We start from the raw sequence: 11,225 nt of genomic DNA, 5'->3' as shown, positions 1-11,225 counted from the left end.
ACATATATACACATGTATATACACATACATACATATATATATATATAGTGTATGTATGTATGCATGTAATATATGTGTGTATATGTACATGCGTGTGTGTGCGTATATATATTACACACACACACACACACGTATGTATGCGTGCATTTATACATATATATTTTATATACATATTTATATATGTATGCATATACTTAAGTATGTATGTATGCATGTATACATACACACATATAGACGTGTGTGTATATATATATCTATGCATGTGTATATATCGGTATGTATGGTTCTCACAGCCTGAAAGCCAAATCTCAGCAACAGACAAGTTTCTCTTTTATCGTGTTTTATTCACAGCAGGTTTGAAGGATTCAACATCTTTCGGACTCTCGTACGTGTTGCCCACCTAATTGGTTTCCAGACACGCTTGCGTACACAGTGGTTTGGTAGGCACACTACAGTGGAGAGCATCATCTCTGACAGCAGATCAAAAGTAGGCACTTCTGAAGCGGACAGCAATGAAACAGTTTCTATTCTCAGCTCGACTCTCACAGGAGATGGACGGACGGCCGCTGTCACATCACGTCCAGGTAATGGACTTCTTTTCCCGCTTCACAGGTGTGTGTGCGTGTGTGTGGAGTGAAAACAGAAAAAAGAGCCGCTGGCTGTGAGTAAAAAACCAGCAGAGGTGGCTGCTACCTGCACAGATGTTTTCTGTACAATCTGAGGTCTGAAGGGAACAGAGCTGTACGCACCAGGTTCCCCGAGACTTGGCGAGCAAGCTAGGACATTTAAAGCTAGAGAGCAGGGGTTTGTTTACTAACCAAAGCTATGAAGCAAAGGAACATTGCATGATGGGAAAAGTGGAAGTTTGACTGGAAGCTGGATTTAAAAACCTAAACGTGACGCGACATTTCTGCTCCGTTTCCAAGTGAACAAAAGTTCATGCAGCTACAGTAGAAAGGAATCGGCGAACAAGCCAGGCTGCATGCCTCACACTCCCGTGTTTAACTACATTAGCTTGAATTTAAAAAATAAAAAAATCCCTTAACCTGTTTACCATCTGATCTGAGTTGGGCGAAGACGTGATGCATGATTGGTTGAACAGTAGAATTCCCAAATTAGAGACGGTTTTACTTTGGTAGAAAGAGGATGGAGCTGAGAGCTGTGATGCCTTGACAGTCTGAATGCTTCTGTAAAGTCCAGATAAGATAGAAAAACATCTGAAAATCCCTTCAACATCACAGCCTGCTGGAGGATAAGTCCACCATGGAACAGGAAAATAAATTACCCCACGGTTTTACAGTTAATGTCCAAACCTCTAAAACTCTTTAATAATTTACTAGTGTTCTGTTGGACAGCGCGCAGCCAGATGAGGCGCCGCTTTCTGTGTTTCTTCATCAAGTCCAGCAAGTTGCTGCTGCTTAATGTCTGGTTTGCGGTTGTTTTTGGTCCCTGCGGGCGGTCAACCAGCCCGCCGTCGCCCCCCCACCACTGGGGCCAGTTAGTTGGTCATTAGGACATCCAGATTGTCGTCCATCACCTCTTCTGCTCCCAGATCTCCGCCATGTTCAAGTCGAGCCGCTCGAGGCTCTTCAGCACCTGGATATTCTCTGTGTAGAAGGCCACGTCGACCACGACCAGCCTGGAGACGAAAACACACATTACGCTGCTGGCATGTGGCGAGGACACTCCGACCCTCAGACAGACATGACGTTTGATTGGTTGACATGTCATCGTTACCCGTGCTGCGGTCCTCCATCGTTTACGACGCCGAGTCGAGCCAGCTGCCTCTTCAGGTGCATCTTAAAACTGGCGTTGATCCTCAGAAACAACATCTGTGCAGGAAAACACTTGGACCGTTACCGTCCAGCGGCGGACTGTTAATAAAGCTCATACAGGTGTGTTCTCACCTGAGTCTGTCCTTCAGGTAAAAGGTCGTAAATAGCTTCGTGCATCTTGGCCATCTGCTTGCAGACGTTTCGGAAACAGGTTGATGGCATTGGAGCCTTCACTTCGTACTGAGGAGGAAACGTCGGAGCTTAGACACAACAGGCCAAAACCTTAAGACCACCCAGGTGGAGGAACGGAGCGCTGCAGCATGTGTTGTTTAGGATGGTTTTATATAAATATTATTATATCATTCATTTGGCATATTATTATATTATTAATTCGGGCAAAGCAACACTACTGTAATAAAAGTTATTGAAGTTTATATGTTCAACACATTATTATTATTATTATAACTGTAGATATTATAATGTTAATACAAGTAAGAATATTATTATTTATCTCTTTTCATTTTGTCTAAAGTCTTTATTTGGCCCTTTTAGCTCAATGTTAAATAGGAAAACAAGGCATATAAGGACTGTTTATTACCAGGCAGCAACGTCTGGCGGTTTACAAGTGAAGCCAGAACCTGCAGTTCCCCCTTCATCCACTAGGGGCTCCACAACAGAACAAATCCCCATAGACTCCCATGTTAAAAAGACCAACTTCACAGCAGAGGACAGAGCATCTTCATCAGGTTTCAGCTCCGTCTCATAATAATATTTCAGGCTACAGAACAAAATCCTGCAGCATCTGAAGCAAAATGACACCCGACTGGTTTTAGGAGGCAGCATACAGCTGTGTTCATATTTATTCATCCCTTTTCATTACAGAAGGAAAAAAACAGCTGCCTGTAAAATAAGCTGAAATTAAATAAAGTAATAATAAATAAAAATTTTATGAAAATCATTACATCGTTTTCTCATTCTGGTTCAATAGAAATATATTTTTTAAAAAAGCAAACAAATAAGATAATTTATTACATATTACATCAGTCATGAACTAATATTTAGTTGAAGAATCCTTTAATGTTTCCGCTCCAGTCAGGTGTTTTCTGTTCCTCTCAGTCAGACTTCTGCACCTGTTGACAGGTATTTTGTCCCACTGTTCAACAGAAAAGTCTCTCATTTGTCCAGGACACATTTGTTTGTTTGTTTGGTTTTTTTCTTTCTTCAACTCAACTAAATGAAAAAACAGTGTCTTATGTTACTAAATTATATTTTAGCAAATTTTTAGTTCTTGTTCCTTTTTTTTAACTCTCCAGTTATCTGAGTGACTGTTGTAAATTCAGCCTTTTCTTTTATGTAAGGGGATGAAGACATATGAGCACAGCTGTAAGTCAGAGGTAAAATAGATGTTAGTTACCACCCGACATGAGGGATTGTTATTAAATAGACACTAAATTAGTTGTAAAAAGTTAGAGAAATGCATCTCATCAGGATGTAAGAGCAGAGCGAAGCATGCTTGTCGTGTTACGGATCGCACCTTTGATAAAAGCTTCTCAAACAAACTGTCCATGATGGCCACCAGCTTCGCAGAGATCTCGGCTATGTGGTCGTTGTAGTCCTGCAGAACAGACGGCTTCATTTAAACAGACTTTACTCTTTTATAACTAAATAAATCAAACAGATTTCTGCTTTTTTACTTTCATTTCCTTTTAAAAAGTCTTTTAGGCGATTTATCGGCCTCTCCAGTGCGTTACCTTGGTGATGTGGTCGAAGTGTCGCAGGACGCTGAACTGTCTGGGCTGCAGTTTGGTCTCAAAATGAGCTCTGATGATGGGAATGTAGTGAACCACCAGCTGCAGGCAGCGGGACGCCAACGCTACGCAGAGAGATCATCTGTTAGTTCAGTGTGTCCGGCTGAACGCCGTGTTCAGCCGCCGCTGCCTACCCAGGTTTTTGGTGGTGATGGTCTTGAGGCCGACAACCTGCAAAGCTCCGGCTCCCAGAACCAACTGGCAGCTGCGGGAGTTGAAGTGCTGCGGAGCAGAAACACATTATTCTCTGAGCAGATAAAACCAGTCCAAGCTGCTGTTTTACCTTTAGGAGGTCCGACAGGCGCGTCAGCATGTCGGTGGCGACCGACGGGATGTCGTTCACACACTGACAGTATTCCAGAAAGATCCGGATCAGCAGCAGAACCGTCCTGAACAAACACAGCTGATTTTATTTGACAGGAAAACCTTTGATCTGATCTTCCTGGTGGCGTGGTACCAACCCGACGACGGCGTATTTCTGCCCGTTGACCAGAAGAAACTCTGTGGGTTTCCTGTCATCTGGACCTGCAGGAGGAAACACCACCTGCTATATTAATGATGCATTTTAATCACTAATCATGATAAATGAGTGACATCTGATGTCTGGCTGCGCTTCACATCTGTATCCATGTGCTGCTGGACCGGATTTCTCATGGCTTTCACAGAACAACAGCTTCTGATGAAGCCAGACGGACCAACAGATACAAAAACAAATATTTTACCTGGAAGAACTGCACAGCAAAGAAAAGCTAGTTTAGTAAGCTCACGTAACACCACGGCTCTTCATGTTACCGTCAGGAGGAGGTCTGGCCGGTTATCCACGCAACCGTCGTGTGAAACGTCTGAATGTGTGTGTGTTCATGTGTGTAAATATGTTTACAGACCAGAGGATGGAGAATGAAGTGAGGGGATGTCAGTGAAGGCAGAGCTCTGGTGTTTGTGTCAGCGTTACAAGCAGTCAGACTGAACCTGCTACATTTCACAGTCCTGCTCTGCAGGGGCGACATGTTTGAACTAAAAGGTGCGTAAATATCGACCAATCAGCTGCGGCTGCGTACAGGTACGTTTCTGGTGGGGAACACATCCGACTAACAGCAGACTTGCAGAGTGGAGGATAGGAAACAGCTTTTAAAGTGTAAAACTTTAAACCATAAAGCTGCAGTTTATCACAAAACATTCTTTTTACTCATTTGGAATCATGTAATATTGATGTTTCTTCAGGTTTTACAGGAGTCAGTGTGGTGGAAAGGAGCGCCACAGTTTGATATATAAACTTTAACACATCTTTTCTTGCTGCATTTATACTACTTATACTCCACTAAGTATCAATTAATCCACATTTACCTCCACTGTCTTATTTACATGGAAGCAGAAATAAATCAAACGTATTTTCCATGAATCTTCAGGAAATGTTCAGAACCAGCATCTCCTCTAACTGGGCTGAGTGGAGCTGCTGGTGCATGTTGGTAGTTTTACTATCAGATTTTATTTTGACATTAAATCTCTAGTAGGTAACGTTCCTCAGAGACGTGTTCCTCTGGGTGAAGTGGTTCCTCGTCCTGATAGTAGTCTATACATTCGGTAATCATGAACAATAAGAAATATAGTTAGACCCCTCAGTTTACTGTAAATCTGTAAAAACTCTGACCAATCCAAACGTTCCGACCCAAATGGAGTTGTTTATTTTTTATATTTTGTAGCTTCTTCTCCCGGCTCCCCTCCTCCCCCTCCAGCAGCGCATACCTGATAACCACACCCTGCATATAAACAGCATGTTAGGATGAAAACACAAAGTAGTGAAGAAGAAACTCGGAAGGCAAACGTGGCTGAGAAAATGCAGGAAGGATTTCCCAACCCGGCTCGGTTTATTTGCCTCCTCCTGCTAAACAGCTGAGAAAGAGAAAATCGTTGGTGGAAAAAGCTGCGAATAAAAAAGTCTTGGATCACGCAAGGAGCACAACCAGAGGGGGAGGGGCCAATGCAAGGGGAGGGGCCAATGCAGGGGGAGGAGCCAAGGCAAGGAGCAGAACAAGAGGAGGAGCCAAGGCAAGGGGAGGGGCCAATGAAGGGGGAGGAGCCAAGGCAAGGAGCAGAACAAGAGGAGGAGGAGCCAAGGCAAGGGGAGGGGCCAATGCAGGGGGAGGAGCCAAGGCAAGGAGCATAACCAGAGGGGGAGGGGCCAGTGCAGGGGGAGGAGCCTAGGCAAGGAGCAGAACCAGAGGGGGAGGAGCCACAACAGTGGGAGGGGCCAAGACAGGGGAGGACCCATGACAGGAACCCCATCACAACCAATGCCGTCAAGGTAATTGGTTGTGATGGGTGCAGAAGGCTCTAGTTTGTGCAGTGTGCATGCCTGTAAGGTAGCAAAAATCAACGTTCGGGGCTACCTGAGGTTTTGCGCTCCGGTAGAGTTATCCTGCCGTCAGCGATGGAGTTAACCAGGTCCTGAAACTCTGCTGGAACCTCTGCCTGTTTCCAGCGCTCGTTATCCAGGAGGAGGCTGCAGGAAGACACAGCAACAAATTCACCCCACGCTTGATTACATACTGTATGTCTTCATGATCAGTATTTTAAAGATCAATCCTTCTGAAGACCTTTGAGACCAAATGAAGCAGTACCAGAACCATGAAACATGGTGGCAAACTGGGCCATTTCCTGCCAGCAGGTAGCTGGAAACTGGTTCACATTCCAGGAAAGTCTGCTAGACTCGGTCCGGTTGGCCGACTCGGTCCGTTTGGCCGACTCGGTCCGGTTGGCCGAATCGGTCCGGTTTTGGGACTCGGTCCGGTTGGCCGACTCGGTCCGGTTTTGGGACTCGGTCCGGTTGGCCGACTCGGTCCGGTTTTGGGACTCGGTCCGGTTTTGGGACTCGGTCCGGTTGGCCGACTCGGTCCGGTTGGCCGACTCGGTCCGGTTGGCCGACTCGGTCCGGTTGGCCGACTCGGTCCGGTTTTGGGACTCGGTCCGGTTGGCAGAATCGGTCCGGTTGGCAGAATCGGTCCGGTTTTGGGACTCGGTCCGGTTGGCCGACTCGGTCCGGTTTTGGGACTCGGTCCGGTTTTGGGACTCGGTCCGGTTTTGGGACTCGGTCCGGTTTTGGGACTCGGTCCGGTTGGCCGACTCGGTCCGGTTGGCCGACTCGGTCCGGTTTTGGGACTCGGTCCGGTTGGCAGAATCGGTCCGGTTGGCAGAATCGGTCCGGTTTTGGGACTCGGTCCGGTTGGCCGCATCGGTCCGGTTGGCCGCATCGGTCCGGGTGGCCGCATCGGTCCGGGTGGCCGCATCGGTCCGGTTTTGGGACTCGGTCCGGTTTTGGGACTCGGTCCGGTTGGCAGAATCGGTCCGGTTTTGGGACTCGGTCCGGTTGGCAGAATCGGTCCGGTTTTGGGACTCGGTCCGGTTGGCAGAATCGGTCCGGTTTTGGGACTCGGCCCGGTTTTGGGACTCGGCCCGGTTTTGGGACTCGGCCCGGTTTTGGGACTCGGCCCGGTTTTGGGACTCGGTGCGGTTGGCCGACTCGGTCTGGTTTTGGGACTCGGTCCGGTTGGCCGAATCGGTCCGGTTGGCCGAATCGGTCCGGTTTTGGGACTCGGTCCGGTTGGCCGACTCGGTCCGGTTTTGGGACTCGGTCCGGTTTTGGGACTCGGTCCGGTTTTGGGACTCGGTCCGGTTGGCCGAATCGGTCCGGTTGGCCGACTCGGTCCGGTTGGCCGACTCGGTCCAGTTGGCCGAATCGGTCCGGTTGTCGGGGGGTGTATCCATGCGGACCAAGATCGTGTTTGGTCAAATTTTTGTAGACCTCAAAATTCTTTGTATATTTCCGTTTACATTTCATCTTTCTCATCAGACTGAAAAATTCTGGTAGTTAAAGAAAATATAAAAAATAAAATAAACAAAATAGAAAATAAAAAATATGATTTTGGGCAGCGGCGTCTCTAAAGATGCACATGATAGATGTCACTGTGTCATCGAACAAGTCCAGGATGTTGAGTTTTAAGGTCAGAACGTTACATAGTGCTTCTTTAAATGTGAATGTAGTGAATTTTTAGACGTTTTAAGACCCAGAAGGAACCCTGTTCAAAGCCGCTGCCGCCTGAACAACACGTCCGCTTTAGATTCGGGGACTTTCACTTCGAAATTTCAGATCAACATTACCTAAGTTTGGTCTTTCGCTCGTCGTGGAAGCGGTGGACGAAGCGGTTGGCCTGACTCTGCAGCGCCCCCCTCAAGGAGACGCTTCGCCGGCCACACAGCTCCTCCGTGTCCCTGACGAATCCCTCTACGGCCTGAGACAGACACACGAACTCTGCAGAGCTGAGCCGCTCCAGAGAGCCGTCCTGTTGGAGGCAAACAGTTTAGTTTCAGCTGTCGGTGTTAGAACAGGCGACGTACGTGTATCATACCTTGGCTCTGGCAGTGAGGACTTTGACACATCGGTCATGGCTGACGTCGGAGGCCGTGTACAGCAGCTCCTGGGTGTTGTTGATCACACAGTTCAGCTCCAGCTCAGTGGGCATCATGTTCTCACCAGACCTGAACAGAGGCGTCAGAATTAAATGTTTTACAGCTTTTCTTGGCTCAAAAATGTCAAATCTAACACTTCTCATCACAAACACCTGAAATTTACAGCATTTTTAAAAGGTTTCTTTTTTAGATTAATAAATAATAAAACAGCTGGAGGCGTTTCCACGAACACAGCTGTAGCTGCGTTCACAAAACCTTAATGTCGAGATAAAACCGGCTGATAAACACCTAAAACCTCCCAAACATCGCTGATGGGTTCTTACGCCCTGATCAGACGCGTCCATGTAGAAGTATTTACACATGCCCGGACGCGTCGCGGGGGTCACACGAGCAGATTGTTTCAGGTAAAGATGGCGTGGTATGTATGGACGGAGGAACAGAACCTCCATCCCGATAGCAAACGGCGAAATGCAGAGTTTAACAAGGAATTATAAAAGGAAACAGAGAAAGACTGTGAGAAGCCGTGGAAAAGCATGAAACAAGGCTAAATGGCTACTTGGCAACTAAACGCTATTCAGTGGAAAAACCTGCAAATCCTTATTCTATTTTCTATAAATTTTACTCATTTATCTAAATACAGCCGTGACTTCCGCTGGTATTGCTCCGTTTTCTGCGTTACAGACAGCTGAGCTGCTTGAAAACAGAGGTACGTTCGTAGCCGATGCAGGAAATGGACGAAACCGTTCGTCCATCTGAGTGTCCAGCGTAACGTAGCACTAATGGGTCTGAAGCAAAACACGCTTGGTTAGGAGAGCCAATCAGGCTCTTCTAAGGTAGTAATTACATGTGAAACTGGGCCGTAAACGAATGGAAAGTTCAGGAAGGATGGGAGTTCTGTGGTCCAAAGGTCTGTTTCCAGTCAGCAGCTGCATTACTGCAAACTGGAGTCGGTGGAGAGATGGCGGACTCGTACCATTACAGAGGGAAGGCAATAATCTCAGCCAGACATTAGCAGCAGATAAACCACCTTCTCAGGGTCAACCATCTTGTAGGGGAAAGGAAATACTCGACAACTTGTCTATCTTCAAGGAGTTGTCAATATTTACCTTCCCGACCTTCCTGCACAACTCGGCACTAAAAATCAGCAAAAAGGTGGGGTTTTTTTGTTGGTTAAAGCCGAGAAGAAAGAACAAACTAGTGGATGTTAGAGCTGCACAATTAATCGTTAAAAAAATCGCAATCTCAATTCATACGATCTCATTTTCAAATGACGACGAAAAAAAAAGAAGAAGAAAAAAAAAAAAAAGACCACAAATGTACCGCATTTCGAACTGGGACATCACCTGCATAAAAACAAGCGCTCCCTCTTTCTCCCTCAACAAATGACAATGGCGGATCCTTACGCCACGTGATGCAGATGCCGGCTCGTAGGAAAAAACTTGCCGACTTTCTCGCCAAATCTTGCGACCTTTTTTGTTAAAAGCGACTAGCAACAAATCTAGTGACTTTTACTGGAGTTACTGGAGACGTTACTGGAGACGCTACTGGAGTTACTGGAGACGCTACTGGAGACGTTACTGGAGTTACTGGAGACGTTTCTGGTGTTTTGGCGACTGACTTGAAGCACATATTGTTTAGCAGTGACTGTCCGGAACGAGCGGTGGGAGTCTCTCCCCATCATAAAACACTCCCAGCCGGTCAGAGGAGCAGAGAGGACACCTGCACAAGTCCACGTGCACAGTCACAATGATTTTTATTTTGCCATTGAAATAGGCTATGACTTTAAAAAAGTAGATTCTGATTACCTTTAGACCCACATTGCATAAATCACTTTTGTCCTCCATTGTTAAATATCAGAATATCGAATTTAACCAAAGGACTACTGTGTGAAGTTTCTAGCTTCATGTCCAACCCTCCTGTTGATATTTTAAGAAACATACCGACCTCTCATCACCTTATGCACAGAAAAATATTGTTAAAAAATTTTACTATTAAAATTATTCAAAGGTTGTGTGTGGAAGAGAAGACGAGAGACATTTATTGTTTTTATGTTCAGTGTCAGCTGTTGCAAAGTTGATGTGCCGGTAATACATGCAATAAATATTTATATTGGAAAAAAATCGTGATCTCAATTCTAAGCAAAAAAATCCTGATTCTCATTTTATCCAGAATCATGCAGCCCTACTGGATGTCTTTCACTAAAATTCAGTCAAGGCGTTTGCTAACGGAGCTAGCTAGATGATACGCCACCTACTGGAGAAGCATGTCTGATTAATCAATACCAAGTTGGTTTTCCCCTTTTTCTTTAAAACCAGATGAAGAGAACCGAAGAGGAACTGCTGCGTGACATACATGAAGCTCTGCTCTCTGCAGGCGGACATCTCTGTGATCCCAGAAGCCGGGTCACTGGCTGCAGTTTCCCCAGAACCCTGCTGGATCCTGGAGCTCGTTGCGGAGTTTTGATCCTGCGACGCCTGCTGGTGGACCTCGGTCAGCGCATCGCTGATGAACAGACCTTCATGGGTGAGGTAAGCTAGCTCAGCCTCCCCATGATGCAGGAACGAGCTCTGGGAGGCCTCCTGGCTCGATGTCCCGGAGCTGGTCTCCGTCAGGAACCGGTTCTTCTGATTCGAGTCCAGAACCTCCAGAACCACGTTTCTGATCACGTTTAAAGTGCCCTTGAAGACAAACAGAGAGAGAACAGATGATAAAACACTGTTTATGTTCCTGTTTAGGCAGTTTTGTACATTTTTCTCAACTTCGTTTAGTTTCTGGATTGTTTTTTAAAGGGATAGAATTTAACATTTATAAAATTCTTGTGACCAAACATCGTCGTACGTCCAAGATCTTCTACTTCCATTTCTATCCCCAACACAGAGTTCCTCAGGGCTCTGAACTTGGACCAGTAACTGTTGTGTTATACATGTTTCGGTAACATCAGCAGCAGGGTAGAAACTGTCATTTCTATGCAGATGATGCTCTGATTTATCTCTCCATGAAGCCTGATGAAGCCAATCAGTTTGTAGATTACAAAGATGTCTTCCAGACATAAACATGTGGATGACTGAATTTTGTCCTTCTAAGTTCAGACGAGACTGAAGTCGCGGAGCAGCTCTGAACAAATGTGTCCTTCTATGCAAGAACTCTGGATAGTGTTAAATCTGCTTCCGGTACGACA

General features: G+C 46.0%; 1 protein-coding gene across 3 annotated transcripts in view; it reads right to left on the bottom strand.

Moving 5' to 3' along the window:
• Window positions 1–355: 355 nt before the first annotated feature.
• The window catches only part of vps54 (VPS54 subunit of GARP complex), a 31,833-nt gene continuing 20,963 nt past the window's right edge, over window positions 356–11,225 (bottom strand). For all 3 annotated transcript variants that reach the window (XM_079264535.1, XM_079264536.1, XM_079264537.1), the window contains 12 exons: window positions 10,400–10,725; window positions 7,987–8,116; window positions 7,739–7,920; window positions 5,971–6,083; window positions 4,045–4,108; window positions 3,867–3,972; window positions 3,718–3,805; window positions 3,527–3,648; window positions 3,310–3,390; window positions 1,908–2,015; window positions 1,738–1,832; window positions 356–1,639 (listed from right to left, as the gene is read on the bottom strand). In XM_079264535.1, coding sequence (XP_079120661.1) covers window positions 1,534–1,639; window positions 1,738–1,832; window positions 1,908–2,015; window positions 3,310–3,390; window positions 3,527–3,648; window positions 3,718–3,805; window positions 3,867–3,972; window positions 4,045–4,108; window positions 5,971–6,083; window positions 7,739–7,920; window positions 7,987–8,116; window positions 10,400–10,725 — 1,521 coding nt within the window. In that variant the 3' untranslated portion in view covers window positions 356–1,533. The remainder of the gene's footprint in view (window positions 1,640–1,737; window positions 1,833–1,907; window positions 2,016–3,309; window positions 3,391–3,526; window positions 3,649–3,717; window positions 3,806–3,866; window positions 3,973–4,044; window positions 4,109–5,970; window positions 6,084–7,738; window positions 7,921–7,986; window positions 8,117–10,399; window positions 10,726–11,225) is intronic.

Source organism: Telmatherina bonti, assembly GCF_933228915.1.
Source record: "Telmatherina bonti genome assembly, chromosome: 3".
NCBI classification, from domain to species: domain Eukaryota; kingdom Metazoa; phylum Chordata; class Actinopteri; order Atheriniformes; family Telmatherinidae; genus Telmatherina; species Telmatherina bonti.
The sequence above is the reverse complement of the archived record's forward strand: the minus strand, read 5'-3'. Positions and strand labels throughout refer to the sequence as shown.